At 39.8% G+C, this 25235-nt stretch overlaps 1 protein-coding gene across 1 annotated transcript in view; it reads left to right on the top strand.

Moving 5' to 3' along the window:
* The first annotated feature begins 10367 nt into the window (after positions 1-10367).
* The window catches only part of ITGB6 (integrin subunit beta 6), a 93346-nt gene continuing 78478 nt past the window's right edge, over positions 10368-25235 (top strand). Inside the window, exons 1-4 of the mRNA XM_032755584.2 lie at positions 10368-10428; positions 11173-11252; positions 14331-14535; positions 15137-15383. Coding sequence (XP_032611475.1) covers positions 10368-10428; positions 11173-11252; positions 14331-14535; positions 15137-15383 — 593 coding nt within the window. The remainder of the gene's footprint in view (positions 10429-11172; positions 11253-14330; positions 14536-15136; positions 15384-25235) is intronic.

Here is a 25235-nt window from a genome sequence, read left to right on the forward strand (position 1 = left end):
GGCAGTTAAAAGTAATAAATCCTCCACGGACCCGCCCAAGGATGCACCTCAAACATGATCACTGGCTGAGGCCAGAGGATCACTTGAGGTCTAGAGTTTTAGGCCAGCCTGGGCAACAAAGTGAGACCACCATCTTTATAAAAAAAATTTTTTTAATTAGTTGGGGTTGGTGGCACGTGCCCAGCTACTTGGGAGACTGAGGTGGGAGGATCGCTTGAGCCCCGAAGTTTAAGGCTGTAGTGAGCTAGGATTATGCCACTGCACTCTAGCCCAGTGATAGAGTGAGGCCGTGTCTAAAAAAACAATATAAAAAAATAATAATTACTGGCCACCATTTCTCCCAGCTTTTTAAAGGATTAGAACTTTCACTATTGTTGCAGCTGAATAAATTGCATCTTTAAGGTCAAAAGAAGTTTGCAGTCCTTCTACTTTCCAAGGAGTTTTTAAAAGTAAAATATACCCATCTCTTCTGCCTTCTTACGAGGAGTATTTTTTTAATCTGTTAGGGGAGACTGTTGCTACTGAAACTAACCCCAATTAGTCTATCAGCACAGCTAGAGAGAACTAGAGGACCAAAGGGATTTTCCAGGTTTTCTTTTGCAACCAAAAAGTCATGGGGAATTCCAGAACAGAAGATGCTGGCTAATCAGACCTCCACTGGACTGAAGGAATGTTAACACAGCATACAAACAGTCTCCATACAGCATTGGCCTGCATAGTTCAGACCTTTCTGGTTCTACCATGGAATGCTTTTTGCAGAGTTATGACTCCTCATGACCCTCCAAGTTGTTAGAGCAGATTAGAGCGCCCGATGACTCTGCTGATGAGCAGATGGTATTCTCTCTCTGAAACAGCTGGAGAACCCTGGTGGTGATGGTGGGGTTATTGATTCAGGGCCCCAATAACTGCTAGAGTCATTGTTGATCCCTTGATTTCTCTCCCTCGCTATGAGGAATCTGTTTGTAAATCCTGTCTGTCTTGGAAATATATCCAGAATCCAAACACTTCTCACTACCTCTTTTAATCCCACCATAGATCAAGCTGTCATCGTCTCTGCTGAAACAGCCTCCAATAAGGCCCCCCAGCTTCCATCCTTATCGTCTTATAGTCTGCGCATCCTTGCCACCTTATAAGCTACATCATGTCCAACCAAAACTCCACAAAAGCTTCCCTTCTCACTCAGAATACAAATCTGGAGCCCTGACCATCTCCCGCGCCCCCTGACCCCACCCCTCCTTCATGAGCTGCCCTCTTCCCTTTGTCTGTCTGGCCCATCTCCTCTGGACTCCTTGAGTTCACCTACTCACTCTGCTTCAGCCTTGCTCACCACCTTGCTTGTCCACAAACCATCCCATCCCAGGACCTGGCACTTGCTCTTCCCACAGGCAGGACTGCTTGTCCTCCAGAGAGCCCTGCGATGCCCTCCCTCCTTTCCCCAAGGCTATGCCTAAACACCATCTGAGCAGAGAGGCTTTGCTGGCCACCCTACCTTGGCCACTCTCTGACCTCTTGCCATCCTTTATTTTTCTCAGCATTTGTTACCATCTGACATCTTTATTTGTTCATGTGTTTCTTGTCTGTCTCTCCCACTGGAATGTAAGCTCCATGAGGCAGAGACCCTGTCGGTTTTAATCAACACTGTGCTCTCAGAACAGTGCCTGGTCCATTGTGGGGTCTCCACAGGCAGCTGCTGAAGCAATAAATGAGTAAATGAAGAAAGAAGGCTCAGTAGCTCTGCGAGCTGTGAGTGAGTGAACCACCCAGCAATCAGTGTTTGTTCACGCGATGTCTTGCTATTTGTTTCACAGATAGGAAAAAGGGGCCTAACGAGTCTGGTTCTCAGAGTCAATTTAGAATAAATTCACATCCAATGATATTTTTCTGGAAAATCTCGTCTTTGGATTTATTCCACAAACTAAAAGACAGAAAGAGTTCAGTCCTTTTAGACTTCAATGTAATTTCTGAACCCTGACTGCATGGGCCTCTGGAGTGGGCCTAACTCACAGGACAGGCTCCCTGTAGCTGGCAGTGTGACTGCCAGTCTCCAGAGTAGGGTGGGGTGTGGGTTGTGGGTGGTAACTGTGAAGTGCGGGGGGTGCCTGTGGCTCAGGGGCCGGAGTTCATCCTGAGTCATCTCCCGACCACAGGAAATGCCCGCAGCCGTGCTCTCCTGGACTCAATGCCAGGCCTGGCTCCTGACCAGCAGGCTCAGCTTCCCCTGAAGGGCCAGGCAACATGTTTTGTTTCATTTTGTTTTTAAGTGATTTGTACTGACTTCAAAGCAGAGAAAGATGGTACGATCCAGGACCACATCTTTGTCTCATTTTTGGCGGCCAATGATCCACAGGATAAGCAACAAACAAACCCAAAAGGAAATCACTAGACACCGAGCTAGAGCTGGAACCAGAGTCCTGAGATAGAGAGGCGAACATATTTTTCAAGTTCCTCGTGGAATTTCCCTTCTAGTTGGCATCTCTTTGATGATTCTTTGTACATCTCTTATCTACCAGGAGGCAGTTTGCAGGGTGATTCTGAACTCAGGTGGGAGGGTAGCGGCCTGTCTCCAGGGCCCTGTTTTCTGAGCAGTGAGGTGATCTTGGGAAAGTTGTGTAGCTTTTCCATGCCTCAGTTTCCTTATCTGGTAAATGAAAGTAGAATAGTCCCCATTTTATTGGGGCCTTGTGAGAACAAAATAGGGCTACCCTAATACAGTATTGAATGATGCCTGGCACTTGGTAAGTGCTCACTAAAACGAGCAACAATAAACATGCATCCCTGGTGAAATCAAAGGAGGGTTTACAGGAAACTGAGAGAGCTTCAACCTAGGCTCCAGTGTGCACAGGTGCCTGGGAGTATCTGGGAGCTGCGGGTGGCTCCAGGTGGGATGGAAGCCAGATTACCATCAGGAAGCATTTTTTAGAAAGCATTTCTGGTGAAGTGACTGAGGTGATGTTAAGAAACAAAGAGACTGGAATTTTCAAGCTTTCAGTAATTTGTTGTCATGGGTTTTTCCCCCTCACTTCAAATAAATATATACTTTCACACATGGTTTATTATCAGTTTTGCATTTCTTTCTTTTTTTTTGAGAGAGAGATCTCACTCTGTTGCCCAGGCTGGAGTGCAGTGGTGCAATCTTGGCTCACTTCAACCTCTGCTCCTGGGTTCGAGTGATTCTCCTGCCTCAGCCTCCCAAGTAGCTGGGACAATAGGCATGTACCACCATGCTGACTAATTTTTGTATTTTTTGTAGAGACGGGGATTCACCATGTTGGCCAGGCTGGTCTCGAATTCCTGACCTCAAATGATCCACCTGCCTTGGCCTCCCAAAGTGCTGGGATTACAGGTGTGAGCCACCACACCTGGCCTGCATTTCTTTTCTTAAGGAAGGCCTCCCAAAAGGTATAATCTTTAGGCCCCACAAAACCTGGACTCATCCCAAAATGGTGTAATGAAATCTTCACCATATTCCTGAAGGGTGGATATTTTCCGTCTTTCATAGTCTCAAAACTAAAGTGCTGAGAGATAAACACTCTCCCCACAGATAGACAGGAGGACCTGGCAGGACTGCAATTTGAACCCAGGACTCCCTACATCCAAAACCAAACTCTTCCCACTACACTCAGCTTCCTCCCATTATGGGCATCATGATGGCATTAAAAAGTAAGTGCCAGACTCAAATGGATATCCCTACACCAATGTTCATCGCAGTATCTTCACAAGGGCCAAAAGCTGGAAACAGCACATCCATTGACAGATGATTAAGCCATCAAAATGTGGTCTATCCATACAGTGGAATATTACTCAGCCTTTAAAAGGAAGGAAATGCTGACACATACCACTACATGGATGAACCCTAAAGACATTATGCTAACATGAAATAGGCCATTCTCACAAAAGGACAAATGTATGTTTCCACTTATGTGATGCACCTGGAGTAGTCAGACTCATGGAGACAGAAAGTAGAATGCTGGGTGCTGGGGGTTGGTAGAGGGGAAATGGACAGTTATTGTTTAATGGGTGAGGAGTTTCAGTTTGGGCTAATGAAAAAGTTCTGGAGATGGTCAGTGGTGAGGATGGCACAACAGTGTGAATGCTCTTAATGCCACCAAGTTATATACTTAAAAATGGTTAAAATGGTACATTTTATGTTATGTAAATTTTACCAAAATAAACAATAAAGGAAACTCCAGCCTAGAATGTAAGGCCTAGGCCACAAAACATTTCTTTAGCACTTAGCACCCTGTGGGCATTGTGAACAAGGATGACAGGAAAGTGTTACACATCCTTCTTTAAGGGAATCTTTCTGAAGGTCACAAAAAAAGGAACAAGTGTATCTACTTCCAGGTTGCTTGCTCCCCCTGTTATGCACAACCACAAGTCAGCCACAGAATTCTGCAAACAACCCACTGTGCAAGGCTTTGGAGCTACCTCAGAGTGAGACCCAGAGACAAAGCAGCCATTTACCTTGCCTTCTTTTAGCTACTCACAATGAAACATTTTCACAGAAAGACACCTGGAGGTGGAAGACTTGTCACCGGTACTTCAGATGAAGGAGGTAGCACAGCAAGGCCCGCCCAAGAGCAGACAGCCATGACTAAAGTCCCCAGGTTTCCAGTTGGTTCCCAGCCAGGTTGACTCAGGGTTTCCTCTCCCAGGAGTGTTGTGAGGTGCCCCGGGGCAGGACCAGCTGGGGCGTGGGCTGTCTTTATTTGATGTGGATGAATGGCTGGGTCTGGGAGAGACTCAAGCTAACTGCAGTGACTCAGACACCAGTTCACTGGCTTCCTGAAGTCGGAGCACCACCGAGGACAGCCCATTTCTAAGTCTCCGAAGTCAGGACCAGCGGAGGGGCGGAGTGCAGAAGCTCTGCGTCCCTGAGCTCCGAGCTGCTCTGTCCACCCCCGTGCTACTTAGCTGAGGCCCCTTGGGGAGGGTCAGACTCACACATGGAGTCACAGCCCCTAGGCTGGGGTTCTGAGCAATCCAGATGGTAGGATTCCATCTGATGAGCCTGACCAACCTGTCTGAAAATGTAGATGGTATGACAGAACCTTTGGATGTTAAGGAATGTAAGATCCTCTCGACCACCCACAAGTAATGGGAATTTGCTGTAAGAATACACATTGCTTTAAAAGAGACGGGATCCTGGGGAAAACTAAGAGCCAGGCCTCTGAGAGATCCAAGCTGGACAGGCATTTGGGATCCACAGCAGCTCTAGGCCTGGGCCATGCTCCTTGCCCCCCCGGCAGAGTGAGTTTGTAGATCTGACTCTAGCACTCTTCAGTTTGTGTGGCTGAGGGCCCTTCTTTGCTGATTGCATATTGGTCCTCTCATCTCCCACCCCATGTAGCTTTCTTCTGCCTTGGGCTTCTGCCTCTATGTAGCTGCCGAGTCCTCCTAACATTGACTCTGGAAGCACCTCATTCCCTCCAACCTTATGCACTCTCTCCATACATCCTGCCAGCCTCACCTCCCATTATCAAACTCCTGATTTTCCATTTGTATTTCGCATTTCAGATTCTATATACATAGAAACAGAGGTAAGTAATCCATTTGGCATGGCTAAGGAGACACAGTTTCCATTTGGGGGACTTTACAGGATGCTGGCATCTCATGGATTGACAGCTCACAGGACAGGCAGGGCCGCCACCCTCCACAGCAGTGTGGATGTGGTACTTTCCAAAAGAGGACACCAGGCACCCTCCTTAGGAAGCAAGGCTATGTCTTCCCAGTGTCTTGCCCCTTGGTACAAATTAGCCAGCAGTCCCAAGGTGCAAACAGAGTGGATAGATATTCTTTCATAACATTATTCTACTTTATATTATCTCAAATACCCCCCTGTCTTTTCTTCATGCTGCATTTTAAGCTTTTTCTCAGCTTTCGGCACAACCCAAGCAGGGAACACATTTTCCCTTTCCTAATTGTATTATTTACCTTCCTAAACCATTCTTTCATTTACTCATCTATTTACTCAATATCCATGAAGTGCCTGCTTTGTAACTGGTGAAATACTAGACAATGAAGACTTAAAATTCACCCATATTCTCAATATAAACATTAATTGACTACTTACAATGTGTCAGGCATTGTGTTACTTGCTGGGAATAGAAAGATTCCTGAGACACAGTCGCTGTCTGATACATAGCAAGAATTGAATAAATATTTGTTGAGTAAAGGCAAGTATTTTGACAATTACAAGCAGAGCAAAAACAGCTATCCTGGGGAATGCCCACAGGAAGGGAAGCCTAGAGAAACCAAAAAGTGTTTCCTGCAGACACTAATGTTTACACTGAGACCTGGAGGGCAAGCTGAATTAGCCAAGTGAGAGGCATGAGAGGGAACCCAAGGCCTGCAGGAAGAACAAATGGTTTGTGCGAAGGCCTGAAAATTAGGGAGGGTGTGCATTGGAGGGGCAGCCATGGGGGATAGAGAATAAATCAGTCAGTGTGATTATGATTCTAGGACTGAGATGGAAGTCTTTATGTGGGATGGCACAAGTCCATTTAAATACATGGTCAAATTGTGGTTTTAGAGTTCTCCTAGGACCTTGTTGCTGCCTGCATCTGGTTGTCAGAGGGGCATGAGGATGGCCTAGAAGGGGTATGTACCACTTCCACTCATATTCTGTTGGCAAGAGCTGGTTGTTGGGATTTTCTTAGCTGCAAAACAGGCCAGGAGAGGTAGTCTAACTGTGTTCTCAGGAAGGAGAGATTGTTGGTGGCAGCTAGAACCATGGAGAGTTTCCAGGGAGCGGCATATCCAGAGATGGGCAGCCACCCCTATCCAGCTCCTCTAGAGTGCCTGCTAGTGGCTGCCAGGGAGGTCTATGGGCAGACAGACAGCTCAGGACCTGGGGAAACCTCTGGAGCCCAGGGCAGCACTTGTCAGTCCAAGGCAGTCTTGTGAGATGTAAGATCTTTTCTTCCAAAGTGAGGTTTGAAAGTTGCATGTTCAGTCTCCAGACAGAGGTGGGTTTTGAGTAGGAAATTGTCAAGAACTATGAAGGGCCTGGGCTTTTACCTGTCTTGCAAGCTGACAAGTTAGCTTGTTATGGATTCACGGGTACTGATGGAGACATGCAATGCCTGCATCACAGAAAAAGAACTTTTTAATTCCTTTTTTTTTTAAAAAAAACTTTTTAATTCACAGCAATTGCAGTGGTCAGAGTGTCAGCACATTCTTTCACCAGTTTCCCAATACCATTTCCCACAAGATGACACAAAAGAAAGAGGTGACTCCTGCACATGTAGTAAGATGTGTTATAAGAGAAGAACTTTGAGTTTAGGGAACCTGAACCTTTTATAATGGGCAGTAAACAGGCCTACTCTTTGTTCTGGAGGTTGACACTGTATCTTCCAAAGCTGTAAGCAATTTTTCCTTTTCCCTAAAGAGGGACACTATATCTATTTTCAAAGGCTGTTCACTTTATAAACATCCTGGAAAAGAGATTCTAGAAAAAAGGCAGCCAGGTCCTCTGCTTGTAAGATGTGCAGAAATGTGAGAGACACTTGAATTTGTCTTCCAACAAAGACAGGTTCCTCTTTAGCAAGATGGAGTTTTCTTTAGATAGAAGCTTCCTTTACTAAATCCTCCTTCTCTTGATCTACAGATAACTAGAAGCCCCAGGGCTCAGTCCTCAGAGCTCTTCCCTATATACATTCACTTCCTGGAGGGATCTCATTCAGCCACATATCTCTGAACACCATCAGCCTCATATCTTTAAACCTGTGCTGATAATCCCAAATTTACAATTTGCTCTTTGACATTGCCCCCATTTCCAGACCTAGATATCAAACCTGCCTATGTGGCATCTTCGCTTGGTTATCTTCTAGCCATCTCAAACTTACCGTGTTCTCGATCCTCATCTTCCACATGAAACCTGATTCTTCCTCAATGTAACCCCTCTCAGTAGAATGCATCACTCAGCCAGTGAAATGTATCTATGCCAGCCAGAAACCTCTTTCTTTCACGTTCACATCCAATCTATCAGCACAGTCCAGTTTAAAAATAGATCTTGAATCTGATCACCCCCTCCTCCTGCACCACAAACATCCTAGTCCCAGCCACGATTGTCTCTGTTCTTGACGGAGACATGCATTCCTCTCTTGCCCCATTCACCTTCCAACCTTGCCCCATACATTTTAACTTCCTCAGCAGCCAGTGTGGTTCTTCTAAAATGTAGATTAAATAATATTATTTCTCTGCTTTCACCTTTCCGATGATACACAAGGTATAGAATAAAATTCAAGGTCAAGACTACATATGATTTGACCTCTGCCCTCAAATCTGATTACACTCTCTCTCTCCCTTCTTGTATTCCACTTGCCCTTGAAAACACCTGCCATTGGGCTGTCTCAGGCCTTCGTAGTTAGCTGTGTTGTCAAAGTCAACTATGGCTCTCTCAGATGCCAGTTGGTCAGGGAAACTCTTCCTGACTATTCTAAAGAAAATCACACACTCCCTTGCCCCTCTTTCCTTTTACCCAGACTTATTATAATTCATAGCCCTGGGCAGTGCCTGGTTTTAGAAGTCTATCTCCCTGCACTGCCCTCCAGCCTAGAATATATGCTGCATGTATCAAAAACTTGGTTGTGTTCACTGATGTAGCCTCTGCTTCAAAAATAATATTTGCCACAAAGTAAATGCCCAAGAAGTACTTGTTGAATGAATGGATAATGAATGAATAATAGTTAATACTGGATTTTTAAAATGACAATAACAGAGACACAAACGATTTGTGGCTTGATCTTTCTTCTTCAAGTTAAATCAACTAATTTTATATAAATTTTCTCCCAAAATACATATCTTCCAATTCTTCAATAATTCTGGATTGTTACTGCAGAATTCTTGCCATGTTTTTCCAGCTTCTTGGATATGATGGAGTTCAAAATTGAACATAACATAGGCTTCTGAGAGAAGCCTAAGTGGTCTATAATTAGTTTTTCTCTTTCTTTGGTTTATTTTATTTTTAAAATTATTTTATTTTAGTTTTTATTTTTGTGGGTATATAGTAGGTGTATATATTTATGGGATACATGAGATGTTTTGGTACAGGCATGCGAAGTGTAATAAACACCTCATGGAAAGTGGGGTATCCATCCCCTCAAGCATTTCTCCTTTGTGTTATAAACAACTCATTTACAGTCTTTTAGTTATTTTTAAATGTAGAATTAAATTATTGTTGACCATAGTCCATTTCCCTCTGTTTACAGGTTTCACATGCTTACCTAGGAATGCTACTTGAAAAGATAATCTCCTCAGACATAAGCCCAGCCACAGAAAAGTCTCTCTAAGGTCAGCAGTTTTTAGAGTGACGAAGTGAGAATTCGATTCTTATCTGTTCACAGACTCTACAAATCCCAAAACACCTTCCTGAAGAACACACTGGGGGAAAAATACAAAAAACCTCATTAATTTAGCCATAGGTCGTATATATTTCGAATTGTCACTCTTTCACTCAACAAATAAATATCTCCTATGTGCCAAATCATGAGCTAAAAGTTGGAACAGCACATTGCATAGAGAACTTGGTCCCTAGCCTGAGGGATTCAGAATCATGGGCACCATCATTTCTGTTTTCATCATTGTTGTCATCAATGGCTTTTGAGACATTCTTATTTTGATCTTCTTTGATTTTTATATATTATGATTATTTCCAATATGATTTTAAAATAAGAATTTTATACTTATGAAAAAATATATTTTATCTAATTTGAAAAATAAGGAAACAGTGCTTTGCTTTCCCTAGCCTGCCTTCTCATTTACTGTAAGATAATAATTTTTCTTTTTCAGGGTTCATTTCAATTTTTTGCAAAGGATTTAGCAATGAAATACAAAAATCTCAGGTATTTTCATTAAGCTCATTTTTTACTTTCCTCACATATAGGCTATATGCTTTATTTAATATCTTTATTCTTTACATTAAATTAAAATTATTTTAGAAATGACTATATTTCTATTGCTGTTTTGACATTTCATTGATCAATATTTCACTAAAGATATTAACTTTCTCTAGGATGCAGAGAGACTCATAGAACTTACACCAAAATTTCTACTGAATGAATTTCCCCACCTTCTTGGTGATTGTACACCTGCCTTCCTTATAAGGAGAACAAGGAAGTAAATCATGTTGAAGTTGCTTTTAAACACAGCTTTTCTGCTTTACCTGTCCAGGTAGCCTCTGTTTTCATTTCAGTCTTAATGAAAACTTTCTAAATTACATCTCAAGTTTCTTTTCAAAGCAGTGTAAGTAGTATTTAAAATGTTATACTTCAAGAAAGAAATACTTTAACGATATTCAGCTTTGGTCTTGTAACGCTGAAGGTAATTCATTTTTTAATCGGTCTGCACAGCAAGAACTGAAACGAATGGGGATTGAACTGCTTTGCCTGTTCTTTCTATTTCTAGGAAGGAATGATCACGTACAAGGTAAGACCTACGTTCTCCGATATATTGCTTTCATGGTATGCTTGGCAAACCTGTCATTTGGTTCAGAAACTAGATCTGAAGTCATGTTTTATTTGATCTGTTCCATTGCTCTTTTGTCACCGAGTGAACACTTTAACAAATTACAGACAAACACCGGGCAGTTCCCACAGTGAATGCTCTAGGCTTAAGGTAAATAAATACAAAGGTTGCACAGGCATTTTAATAAGGAGAATTAAATAACATTACTGCCCAATGGAACTTAGTGCCATTATGATAACCATTTTTGAAACTTTTCTATTTTATTCTACCACAAGATCTTCCACTTACGAGTAATAATCTTGATAGAGAAAAAGGATTTATTTCAAAAACAGAAATACCTTGTTTAAGAAAGAAGCATTTTTTAATGGGTGGAAGTAATTTTTAAAAATTAAAGTGGCATACATTGGCTAAGAATAACAAATAGGATAATCCTATATTTGTGAACTTTCACATTTTAAGAAAAAAGAGGATGATAATTTTGGCTTATAAGACATACATACTTTTTAATATACATACACATATTTTACATGTGATTGATGTAAAATACAAACTTTTATGTGAATTGCTAACATTTCGAGGACTGATTTTGGATACTAAACTAAACTTTGATGTTGTTTTGTTCAAGTAATGTAAGAGCCATCAGTCTCATAAATGGAATGACTGAAAGTGTACTTAATCCCTGCGTCTTGCTGGGTCTAAACCTAGGTGGCTGTGCCCTGGAAGGTGCAGAAACCTGTGAAGACTGTCTGCTTATTGGACCTCAGTGTGCCTGGTGTGCTCAGGAGGTAAAACAAATGACCTCAATGTGTTTTTAAAACCTGTCTGCAGTTAAATTCATGTTAATTTCCTCAGTGATATTTCTGATGGTGACTTGCTTTTTTGTGGAATTGAATAAGTAAAACAAATCAGGAAAGGAGAAGGTGAGCATTGGTAGATCAAAATGGCATTCATGTGATTACTTTCAAAAACAGTTTGTAGAAGGAGTGGATGTCAAATTATTCGGAAAAAAATTTTAACTTGGGATTTTTTTATTTTACCTGGTTCCTTCTTCTATTGTAAAGCCATTTCTAACAGGTTACATGTAAAATATGGAGGCTGTCTGTATAATCAGAGATCATGGAGATGATATTTTCTAAAGTTAAACATACATTTGATGTTCATATTATAGTTGTATTCCATCTGAGTACCAGGATCCATTCTGAACTACTGCTAGGTTCTAAGGGATGTGTTTGAAGTTTGGGGCAAATATTACTGGTCAGACATTATCCAGTTCTTTTAAAAATGGCATTTTCATAAACTCAGTGACTCTGTACCACACTAGTGACAAAGTTCCAAATAGGAACTCCTTACCTGGTCAAACTGAAAACTATGTGAAAGCAGTATGAAGATGATTGGGGAATATGTACCAAGCCATCCTAAGACACTAGAGAGTGATGTCTAACTGATTCATGGTAAGAAAGAGAGGCATTAGCTTTCTGAATTTTAAAACAAGTCTCTACCCACTGGATCTCATAAAGATAATCTAAACATAAATCAAATCATATGAATACCAAGTGCAGCGAGAGCTGAGTAGCATGTTCAAAGAGAAACAAACCTCAGTACCAAACTCAGAACTGGGTTCTACCTCAGAAAACCAAACACCACATGTTCTCATTCATAAGTGAGAGTTGAACATTGAGAACCACATGGACACAGAGAGGGGAACAACACACACCAGGGCCTGTTAAGGGGTGCGGGATAGGGGGAGGGAATTTAGAGGATGGGTCAATAGGTGCAGCAAACCACCATGGCACATGTATACCTGTGTAACAAACCTGCATGCTCTGCACACGTATTCCAGTTTTTTTTTTTTTTTTTAAAGAAATAAAGAAAAAGAAAATTTTCCTTATGTGAAAAAAAAAAAAAAAAGAACTGGGTTCTACCTGTGGAAACCCAAACTCCGAGTTCAGTGTGTATCCATGAAGGGTGGCCTCACAGACAAGAGAGCACAGACGCAGCTCAGTCCCCTACTACGGCCATGACCGATGTGGCCACAAACAAAATTCAAGAAAATTATGCTTTTTTAAGTTCCTGTATCAGAGTAGGATTGAGAATATACAAGGAGAGAAAAAAATCACGTTTTTTGGATATTGACTTCTTGAAGAAGTATTAGTTTTATGCCAGAGAGATACAACAACAAATCAGCCTGGAATTTTCATTTAAATGCATTTTTCAGCATTTACTTAAGAGAGTTTCCTAAGTTGCTGCTGATAACTTTACTTGTGTATAATACAAGCCAAATTGTTGTCAAATTGTAAAACCAAATTATTCTAAGAGGCCACTCTAATATTGGAAGTAGTTATGAGGATGCCAGTCGAGGCAGTTGGAGCAAAAAGTAAATTAGGCTTCTGCGTAGGGCAGACAGAAAATAGGTCATGTGGTTAACACCACCTCTGATCTTTTGGCAAAGGCTATGACTAGAGGTGATAGCAATGACACTGTGTTGAGAAGGATTCTGAAGCCTTGACCAGCCACTGTTTCCCTTGGTTACATCATGGGAGGTTACAGTTTGCCATGCCTGGCCTAGAGCTTCAGACACGCACAGGCCTACTGATAGATAACAAATTGTATTCTCAAAATCAATTTCAGAAGAAATCTAACTTTTCTAGTTGGTGAAAACAGCAAGAGTGGCTTGGAGTTCTAAGAGGCAAGGAAAATAGTATGAGCATTGATTTGGTTTTCTCTAAGCATGAAAGTCCATGGGCAACAAATTCCCCTTTGCATAGTGTCATGCCCGCTCTAGAGCAGCCATGCCTATCAGGTAAGACAGGTATTTAATCTATTAGCTCCTTCTCCCTGTTTTGGGTGTTTCAGAATTTGAATGGCCACATCTCTGCTGGGAAAGACTACATCTCACTGCCCCTCTGCTATCCTTGTGGGAAACTCCTGTGTCCCACGCAGAAAAGCAGACTTTTTTTTTTTTTTTTTTTGAGACGGATTCTTGCTCTGTCGCCCAGGTTAGAGTGCAGTGGCGTGATCTGGGCTCACTGCAAGCTCTGCCTCCCGGGTTCATGCCATTCTTCTGCCTCAGCCTCCCAAGAAGCTGGGACTACAGGGATCAGCGAAAAGCAGACTTTTAACCCATCTTTTTCACTTTTCTTCCTCACTTTCAAATCTTGGAGAAAGTCATAAAGGATCTTGAACTAGAATACTTCAAGACTCTGGGTTTGAAGCCCACAAGAGGTCAATTTAGGTGAAGTAATGCTGCAATATAAGGGTAACAGACCAATGCATACAACTGGCAGAGATTGCTAGATGGGGGAGATGTTGCAATCCCTACCCTTTAGGAATCCGCAGAATCTCTCTTTATCACTAGATTTGGGGATTGACAGCCTGGAGCCCTTGGACAGTGTGTCAATTCTCAAATCTAGTGATAAAGATTTGATCGTGGAATCAAACCTACAGGTCACCCTGAGCAGATAAATTCACGGGATGATGTCAACTCTGTGAACCCAACTGTTTCAAGGATCTGGTCATGGCCTGGGACGAAGCTTTACAGAAGTGAGCTTAACACACAGACACACACACACACAGACACACACACACACAGACACACACACACACACGCAATTGTTACGTGAATTCAACTGAATATAATTAAAAGGAGACTCCAGTTTTACTCAGAATTTTACAGGCAGAATTCTCTGGTTGTTCACCTATAACTTAACTTTAGACCTATAATCAATGTTAGTCATGTAGGGATACAATATGGCAAGATGCTTAACTAGCAAAGTGTGCAGAAAAACTTTCAATTGCTGGTATCTTATAAAGAAATTCAGATTTGTTTTCTTTTTCGGGTTATTGTTTTTCTTTTTCTTTTTTAGAATTTTACCCATCCATCTGGAGTTGGCGAAAGGTGTGATACCCCAGCAAAACTTTTAGCTAAAGGATGTCAATTAAACTTCATCGAAAACCCTGTCTCCCAAGTAGAAATACTTAAAAATAAGCCTCTCAGTGTAGGCAGACAGAAAAATAGTTCTGACATTGTTCAGATTGCGCCTCAAAGCTTGATCCTTAAGTTGAGACCAGGTATGTTAGGATTTGGCTTATGTAAATAGATCTAATGTCATATATGGTAATTCTGCTATCCCACTCATGTGTCTTGTATCATATTACATATCATTGATTATTATGACTCGAATTTCCCATTCTTAAGGAAATAGAAAATTGCTAGGCTCACACGTTTCTTTATTCACATTGGCCCCTGGCATTCCAATTGTGTTACTAAAAAAGCCTTCTCTAATAGTAACCATTTAAATTACTCAAATGTTGTTAAGGCTTAACTCACATTTCTTCAAGGGTTGTAATGTAGATTTAAACTCTCTTTTATTCGGTTCCCCTTTTCTAAAACAACACACACAAAAATCAGCTTATCTTCTATCTAAATGGATGCTAGTTCTCCCAAGGAGATATAAAATATCCTAACTTATCCTCCAATAGTTCTAAACTCACTGCTGAAAGAATTTCATGGGTTGGTTCATTTAGGATCTTGACCACACAGTTAATGAAATCATATATATTTCAGTAAGTTCTTATTGAGGTGAAATAGCCAGCTGACCCAGCGAGTGGCCAGTTGCAAATAAATCTCGGTGTGTTTTCCTGGGTTTGCCTTTCCTGTTGGGCTTTGCAGGTGGTGCGCAGACTCTGCAGGTGCATGTCCGCCAGACTGAGGACTACCCAGTGGATTTGTATTACCTCATGGACCTCTCCGCCTCCATGGATGATGACCTCAACACAATCAAGGAGCTGGGCTCCCGGCTTTCCAAAGAGATGTCTAAATTAACCAGCAACTTTAGACTGGGCTTCGGATCTTTTGTGGAAAAACCTGTATCCCCTTTTGTGAAAACAACACCAGAAGAAATTGCCAACCCTTGCAGGTAAGTAAATGATTCTCTTGGCATCTTTGTGAGCTGATTTTCTGTGGAGATACTCCCGCTCTGAGCTGCACTTGCCAGGAGCTTGCTAACTCCCTGGCATTTCTGCCTTGTCTGGTTGGATCTCAGCAGTTCTCTCAGGGGCCAGGGTTGCTTAGAGTAGAGGTGAGGTCATCTGAACTACATGGTTCTAGCCATGGGTCCTTGAGGCCTCTGCATTTGCCTCCCAGTATAGGGCAGGATGTGGCAAACCAGAATGTGTGTTATGCAGGCAAGGGAACCAAGACTTTCACCATAGGCTCCATTGGATGGTGCCCAGCCCCAGCCTCTCAGACACTTTCTAGCCTCAATGGCCACCACTTTCTGAGGTTATTTGAGAGTAACCTTCACTTTCCCAGAGCCTTTCTCCATGACAATGACTTCTAGCAAAATAATAATTTTTGCAACTTTCTCTGACATACTTTGGGAAATACTGGTTTCTCTTATTGCTTGGAGAAGGCCAATGCAGCTTTCACTGCTATTAAATTCAGTAGTAAATGACTCCATAGGCAATGACTCCATTCTCATATGCTGTAATAAGCTATTAAAACCACGTATTATGCAGGTGATGGTGGAGGACAAATTGCTTTGTGATGGCTTACCTGTGCAGTGAATGACATGTTCAGAATCAAATATTCTCCTGTTGAAAAAGAGCTACCATATGCTCCTGCCAGATCTTGTGCCGAAGGTTTTACATACATGACCTCATTCAGTCTTCATAATAACAGCAGGTTAAACGGCAGGTTAAAGCTAGCTTAATAACATCAGCCCTGTACTCAGAGGAAGTAAGAGGCTCTGAGAGATTAGCTATTTGCCCAAGGCCACATGACTAATCCATGATCTGTACCAAGATTTGATTTGTCCCAAAAGCAAGCCCATTACTGCTATATATCTAGTATATGTGAAATAATTTTCCAAATGTTTATTAATTTATAATACTTTTATACACCAAAGGCATCAATCTCTATAAAAGATAAACACCTTTTATTATACCATTTAAAAAACATCTCAGTGTAGTTCCCAACTACAATCTAACATAATAAAAAATAATTTAACCATAAAAGAAATTTATCAATGATTGTAACACTTAGAAATTTTGTTTGGTTGAAAGTATCTGAGACAGTGGCTTAAAAAGAGAGTATTTTTGTTTTTTGTGTTTTGTTTTGTTTTGTTTTGAAATGGAGTTTCACTCTCTCACCCAGGCCAGAGTGCTGTGGCATTATCTCAGCCCACTGCAAACTCTGCCTCCTGGGTTCAAGCAATTCTCCTGTGTCAGCCTCTCGAGTAGCTGAGATTACAGGCACCCCCCACCATGCCTGGCTAATTTTTGTATTTTTAGTAGTGACTGGGTTTCGCTATGTTGGCCAGGCTGGTCTCAAACTCCTGACCTCAAGCGATCCACCCACCTCGGCCTCCCAAAGTGCTGGGATTACATGCATGAGCCACCGCACCCAGTCAATATTTTCTTTTCTCTTTTACATGAAATACAGAGAAAGGCCATTCAGGGGTGGTATGGTAGATCCATAAACATGAGGAATCTAGGCCTTTTTCCCCCTCTCTGCTTCACCATTATTGACACTTGGATTTTATGTTCATGGTCCAAGAATGTTGCCAGGGCACTAATCATTACTTCTTCATTTCAGTCAGAAGGAAAGGAGGAAAATAGGGGCAATAAGGGTACTGTCTGCCCACTCCCTCTCAACTCCTTTTAATGTATAGTTGACATGCCTAAAATGCACAGATCAAAAATGTTCAGTTTCATGTGTTTTGATGGTTAAAGATACCATTGCAATCAATATCCAAAACATGATGTAGAATATTTCCATCACCTCAGAAATTTCACATTACAGTCAGTTCTACCACTTCAGAGGCAACCACTTTCTATTTCTATAATTTATATTGGTTTTGCCTATTCCTGAATTTTATATAAATATATAATGTAGTATATGCGCTATGTGTTTGGCTTTTTTGGTTCAACATAATGTTTTGAAGATTTACCTATGATTTTGCATGTATCAGGAGTTTGCTTCTTTTTGTTTTAATTAATAATCCATTGTGTATATTTACTACATTTTATTTACTCATTCTTTCATTGGTGGACATTTGGGTTGTTTCTGTTTTATGGGGCTACTATGAAAAGGCTGCTATAAGCACTTGCGTAGAAGTCTTGTATAGATGTATGCTTTTACTTCTCTTTGATAGACACCTAAACTGGAGTTGCTGAACAGTATGATACTTCTAATTTTTAAAGAAACTACCAAATTGTTTTCCAAAGTGAACGTACCATTTTGCATTTTCTTCAGTAGTGTGACAGGGTTCCAGATATTCTATACCCTTACTGACACTTGGTGTTGTCAGTTTTTTAAATTTTTAAATTATTAGGTGTGGGGTAGCATCTCATCATAGCTTTAATTTGCATCTCCTTAATGATGAATGATGTTGAGCATGTTTTCCTGTGTTTATTTGCCATTCTTATTTCTTATTTTGTGAAGTTTCTTTTCAAATCTTTTGCCCATTTTTTTAAGATTAGACTGTCTTTCCAATATTGTGTGGTAAGAGTACTTTGTATATGCTGGATACAAGTTTTTTGTCAAATATGTTTTGCCAAAAAATACATATTTTTGTCAAAAATATTCTCTCCCAGTTTATAGCTTGTGTTTTAATTTTTCTGGCAATACCTTTGGTCAAGCAAAAGTTTATAATTTTGATGAAGTCCAGCTTATTAATTTTTAATTTTATGGTTAGTGTATTTTATGTCCTAAGAAATTTTTGCTTACTGTAAAGGTCACAAAGACTCTTCCTACATTTTCTTCTAGAAGCTTTATGCTTAACATGCTTACATTTAGGCTTCTGATCTCAGATTAGTTTTTGTATTTGGAATGAAAAGAAAGGTCTAGGTTCATCTTTTGTTTCCATAGAGATATCTAGTTGTTCAAGCAATATTTGTTACACAAGAATTTCTTTTCCACATTGAGTTATCTTAATGTCTTTGTTGACAAGCAATTGACCATATATGTGTGAGTCTAATTCTGGACACTATTCTGTTTCATTGTTCCATTGCATATACCCATGTAACAACTAATGCCTCATTACCTCCCTTACTTAGCTTTATAAAAAGTCTTGAAATCAGGAGTATAAGTCCTCCAACTTTGTTCTTTCATTTTGTTTATCCTAGATCCTTTGCATTTCCATATAAATTTTAGAATCAACTTGTCAATTTCTTCAAAAAATATGCCGAGATTTTTATTGAGACAACATTGAAACCATAGATCAATTTGTGGGGATATTGAACATCTTACACATATTGAATTTTCCAATCATTTTACATGACATATATCTTCATTTATGCAGATCTTGTTTAATTTCTAAAAGCAATGTTTTATCATTTTCAGGGTAGATATCTTGCACATGTTTTGTTTTATTTATTTCTAGGGACATTTAAAATTTTTTATTTTCGAATTATTTGTGGATAACATGTAGAATTGCAATTGATTTTGCATATTCACTTTGTATCCTGCAAACTTCATAAATTTTCTCATTAGTTCTAGTGTGATTTTTATAGATTCCTTAGAATTTTCTGTGTATATGATCACATCATCTATGAATAACAACTTCTTTCTCCTCCAATATCTATGCTTCTTCATTCTTATTTCTTACCTTATTGCACCGACTTGGGTCTCCAGTACCCTTTTAAATAGATGTAGTAGGTGAGGACAATCTAGTCATGCTCATGATCTTAGGGAGAAAGGATCATTGTTTTATCATTAAGTATGTTGTTAGCTAGTGGTTTTTCATTTCCTTCCATCAGATCAAAGAAATTATCTTCTATTCCTTGCTTGGTAAGTTTTTTAAAAAAAAATTATAAATGGTTGTTAAATTTTATTTCCCCAACTTAAGAGGTTTTGCCAGAAATACTCAACACCTTAGACTTGCATCTCATTGGCTGGCACTTAGTTACATGACCACAGTTAACTGCAAAGGAAGCACATTGCTAGCTGCCCCTCCAAAATCAGCATTCTGTTATTAGGGAAGACAGAAAGATGGATACAAGGTGGCATCTATGAGCAGTTCCTGCAACACTGAATACATAGATTTCTATAAAGAGTTATAAAGGTTTATACCCTCAAACATTCTGTATAATAAAAAGTAAAGTATGATTATTGTTATTAATTGCTTGATTCACTTGTAAAGGGAAATAAGCTTGGTGCTAACAACCTCTTAACTATCTAACATAAAATTATTGCTAATGCTTTTGGCCCCATTTTTAAAATCAGAGAATATTATACCTGAATAAAATTTGTATTTAGTTCTTTGGTATATTGTGTGTCTTTCCCCTACAATAAGTTTCCATAGACAGATTAGTAGGGCAATTCCATCTAGAATTCCAAAACGCCACCTCTGCCCCAGAGGGTATATTTAGAATCATTCCTCATGTCACAGATCAGGTACGATGTAGCAACATGTAGTATAATAATAACCATGGGAACCAATGAGTGTGGAATGTTACCAGAGAAAATAACTAAAATTAACAAGGTTGGATGGCTCAGCTAAACTGGTAGCACAGCATCTTCAACTAACAGTGAGACCCTGTCCTTAATCGGGCTTCAAGTAAATGAAAGCAGTTTGGCTCTTTATTTACCTCTGACTGTACTTTATTCATGCATTTATTTATTCATTCATTTGCTCAACAAAAATTTACTGAGTTCCAACTACGTACCAAGCAATGTGCTAGGCATGAGTATATTTGGAAGAAAAAGACCTGGTCCCAGTTCTCAAGTAGCTGAAATCCTTTGGGGAAGCAGGTACATGGTATCGCACGGTGATTAACCACAAGGGTTTCGGAGTCAGCCCTGGATTCAGTCTTGATTCATATATTCACTCATAACGTGACCTTAGGTGAATCATTTCATCTGTCAAGTCTTTGGTGTTTTCGCTGTAAGTCTAGAATAACAATGCCAATCACAAAGAGTGTTTTTTTAAATTATACTTTAAGTTTTAGGGTACATGTGCACAATGTGCAGGTTTGTTACATATGTATACATGTACCAGGTTGGTGTGCTGCACCCATTAACTTGTCATTTAGCATTAGATATATCTCCTAATGTTAACCCTCCTCCCTTCCCCAACCCCAAAACAGTCCCCAGTGTGTGACGTTCCCCTTCCTGTGTCCATGTGTTCTCATTGTTCAATTCCCACCTATGAGTGAGAACATGGCGGTGTTTGGTTTTTTGTCCTTGTGATAGTTTGCTGAGAATGATGGTTTCCAGCTTCATCCATGTCCCTACAAAGGACATGAACTCATCATTTTTTATGGCTGCAGAGTATTCCATGGTGTATATGTGCCACATTTTCTTAATCCAGCCTATCGTTGTTGGACATTTGGGTTGGTTCCAAGTCTTTGCTATTGTGAATAGTGCCACAATAAACATACATGTGCAGGTGTCTTTATAGCAGCATGATTTATAATCCTTTGGGTATATACCCAGTAATGGGATGGCTGGGTCAAATGGTATTTCTAGTTCTAGATTCTGAGGAATCACCACACTGACTTCCACAATGGTTGAACTAGTTTACAGTCCCACCAACAGTGTAAAAGTGTTCCTATTTCTCCACATCCTCTCCAGCACCTGTTGTTTCCTGACTTTTTAACGATCACCATTCTAACTGGTGTGAGATGGTATCTCATTGTCATTTTGATTTGCATTTCTCTGATGGCCAGTGATGACGAGCATTTTTTCATGTGTCTTTTGGCTGCATAAATGTCTTCTTTTGAGAAGTGTCTGTTCATATCCTTCACCCACTTTTTGATGGGGTTGTTGGTTTTTTTCTTGTAAATTTGTTTGAGTCCATTGTAGATTCTGGATATTAGCCCTTTGTCAGATAAGTAGGTTGCAAACATTTTCTCCCATTCTGTAGGTTGCCTGTTCACTCTGATGGTAGTTTCTTTTGCTTTGCAGAAGCTCTTTAGTTTAATTAGATCCCATTTGTCAATTTTGGCTTTTGTTGCCATTGCTTTTGGTGTTTTAGACATGAAGTCCTTGCCCATGCCAATGTCCTGAATGGTATTGCCTAGGTTTTCTTCTAGGGTTTTCATGATTTTAGGTCTAACATGTAGGTCTTTAATCCATCTTGAATTAGTTTTTGTATAAGGTGTAAGGAAGGGATCCAGTTTCAGCTTTCTACCTGTGGCTAGTCAGTTTTCCCAGCACCATTTATTAAATAGGGAATCCTTTCCCCATTTCTTGTTTTTGTCAGGTTTGTCAAAGATCAGATAGTTGTAGATATGTGGCATTATTTCTGAGGGCTCTGTTCTGTTCCATTGGTCTATATCTCTGTTTTGGTACCAGTACCATGCTGTTTTGGTTACTGTAGCCTTGTAGTATAGTTTGAAGTCAGGTAGCATGATGCCTCCAGCTAAGAATTGATGAGTTGGCCAGGCACGGTGGCTTACGCCTGCAATCCTAGCATTTTGGGAGGCCGAGGCAGGCAAATCACGAGTTCAGGAATTTGAGACCAGCCTGGCCAACATGGTAAAACCTTGTCTTTACTAAAAATGCAAAAAACTTAGCCAGGCATGGGGGCACATGCCTGGAATCTCAGCTACTCAGGAGGCTGAGGCAGGAGAATCGCTTAACCCAGGGAGGCAGAGGTTGCAGTGAGCCAAGACTGCGCCACAGTACTCTAGCCTGGGTGACAAAGTGAGACTACATCTAACAACAACAACAAAAAAGAGTTGAATGAGTTAACGATTGAAAGCATTTGGTATTGGGCCTGACCATGATATGTTCTCAATAAATAGGAGGTACTATTAACAACAACAGGGTGTGATTAGGGGGAGACCAGAGCACTGCAGGGGGTGCAAAAAGTGGAGACCTGAAGGAGAATCATATATTTGATCTCTTAAAAGTTTCAATATGTCCTATTTTCTGAAGATTATTATTATTGGCAAAATTTACCATTAAGGTTATAAATAGCAAGTTCTTTTTTGTGGCAAAATTATGTTTTCCATTTCCATTATAGCCCTAACTCTCTTAGTTTCTCTGTCCAGATAGTATACCCTCGTACACACATACATACATATACATGTCAAGATAAAAAGTCAATCCTCTGATCAAACTAAATCTTATAATTGTAGAATAAAATGTTCTTAGTAGGAAGGCAATTAGAGGTAAAAGGAAAGAGCATAGGATTTTTCAGATCTGTGTTACAATCATAACTTTGGATAAACAATTACTCTCTTTGAGCTCAGTCTCATTACCTATAAATGGGAATAATAATATTGATCTCCTAGAGTAATTGTGAGAACTGAATGAACTCAGAACAAAACAGACATTCAAAACAAATGTTAATTTTTTCTTGCTCTCATTAACACTTACTAATTTATCTCTAGTTATTTTAATCTAGTGGTCCTCAAACTTTTAGATCTCAGGACTCCCTTAGACTCTTAAAAATTAAGAGCCCCAAGAGCTTTGGTTTATGATTATGGTTACATATACCCATAATCATCATACTAGAAAGTAAAACAGAAACATTTAAAAATAATTATCTATTGATTTATTTAATAACTATAATAATAAACCCACTGCATATTACTGTAATATGTTTTTATGAAAAATAACTGTATTTTCTGAAACCAAACAAAAATTAACAGGCCTTCTGCTCTAAAATGGAGTGGCACTGTTTTACATATTTGGAAATCTCTTTAAGCATCTGGTTTAATGGAAGACAACTGGATTCTCTATCTGTTTCTGCATGTAATCTTTTGCCTTTTTCAAAAATTGAATTCCATGAAGAAAGTCAAACCTCATGTAAACACATAGTTGGAAAAGGAAGAAGCATATAATAGCTTTTCTCAATGACTGTGGACATTCTTCTTCGATATTACCTTTAAACTAGACGACAGGTGATAGTAGATAACAGGTAAAACTAGATAACAGGTGAAAGTAGTTTCAATGAGGAATCTGAAACATCAGTGAATATTTCATGTTGTTAATATGAAAAGCCAGTGGTCTCTTTTCATTTTGAATGGCTTTTTTTAACCAGTGTGTGATTTTGTAATACCATGCTTTGTCCTTTGTAAAATATTGATTCAGTGAGCTATGCAGACCTTCCAGATTTCATGATACAATATCAAAAAAAATCACATTTGTTAATATCACTACCATTCTCATCAGACAAATCTTAAAGTTTTGAGAAGTATTGTTTTTTTCTATTTTTTTTTTATTATTCTACTTTAAGTTCTGAGATACATTTGCAGAATGTACAGGTTTGTTACGTAGGTATACACATGCCATGGTTGTTTGCAGCACCCATCAACCCGTCATCTACATTAGGTATTTCTCCTGATGCTATCCCTACCCCTAGCCTCCCACCCCCTGACAGGCCCTGGTGTGTGATGTTTCCCTCCCTGTGTGCATGTGTTCTCATTGTTCAACTCCCACTTATGAGTGAGAACATGGACTGTTTGGTTTTCTGTTCTTGTGTTAGTTTGCTGAGTATGATGGTTTGAGCTTCATCCACATCCCTGTGAAGGGCATGAACTCATCCTTTTTTATGGCTGCATAGTATTCCATGGTGTATATGTGCCACATTTTCTTTATCCAGTCTATCATTGATGGACATTTGGGTTGGTTCCAAGTGTTTGCTATTTTGAACAGTGCCACAGTAAACATACGTGTGCATGTGTCTTTATAGTGGAATGATTTATAATCCTTTCGGTATATACCCAGTTATGGGATTGCTGAGTCAAGTGGTATTTCTGGTTCTAGATCCTTGAGGAATGGCCACACTGTCTTCCACAATGATTGAACTAATTTACACTCCCACCAACAGTGTAAAAGCATTTCTATTTCTCCACATCCTCTCCAGAATCTGTTGTTTCCTACTTTTTAATGATTGCCATTCTAACTGGCATGAGATGGTATCTCATTGTGGCTTTGATTTGCATTTTTCTGATGACCAGTGATGATGAGCTTTTTTTCATATGTTTCTTGGCCACATAAATATCTTCTTTTGAGAAGTGTCTGTTCATGTCCTTTGCCCACTTTTTGATGGTTTTTCTTTCTTTTTTTTTTGTAAATTTATTTAAGTTCTTTGTAGATTCTGGATATTAGCCCTTTGTCAGTTGGATAGATTGCAGAAATTTTCTCCGATTCTGTAGGTTGCCTGTTTGCTCTGATAATAGTTTCTTTTGCTGTGCAGAAGCTCTTTAGTTTAATTAGATCCCATTTATCAATTTTGTTTTTATTGCCATTGCTTTTGGTGTTTTAGTCATGAAGTCTTTGCCCATGCCTATGTTCTGAATGGTATTGCCTAGATTTTCTTCTAGGGTTTTTATGGTTTTAGGTCTTATGTTTATGTCTTTAATCCATCTTGAGTTAATTTTTGTATAAGGTGTAAGGAAAGGGTCCAGTTCAGTTTTTTGCATATGGCTAGTCAGTTTTCCCAACATCATTTATTAAGTAGGGAATCCTTTCCCCATTGCTTGTTTTTGTCAGATTTGCCAAAGATCAGATGGTTGTAGATGTGTGGCATTATTTCTGAGGCCTCTGTTCTGTTCCATTGGTCTATATCTCTGTTTTGATACCAGTATCATGCTGTTTTGGTTACTGTAGCTTTGTAGTATAGTTTGAAGTCAGGTGGCATGATGCCCCCAGCTTTGTTCTTTTGCTTAGGATTGTCTTCGCTAAACAGGCTCCTTTTTGATTCCATATGAAATTTAAAGTAGTTTTTTCTAAATCTGTGAAGAAAGTCAATGGTAGCTTGATTGGGATAGCATTGAATCTATAAATTACTTTAGGCAGGATGGCTATTTTC

Source organism: Hylobates moloch, unplaced genomic scaffold (assembly GCF_009828535.3).
Source record: "Hylobates moloch isolate HMO894 unplaced genomic scaffold, HMol_V3 SCAFFOLD_1, whole genome shotgun sequence".
In the NCBI taxonomy this organism is placed as follows: Eukaryota; Metazoa; Chordata; class Mammalia; order Primates; family Hylobatidae; genus Hylobates; species Hylobates moloch.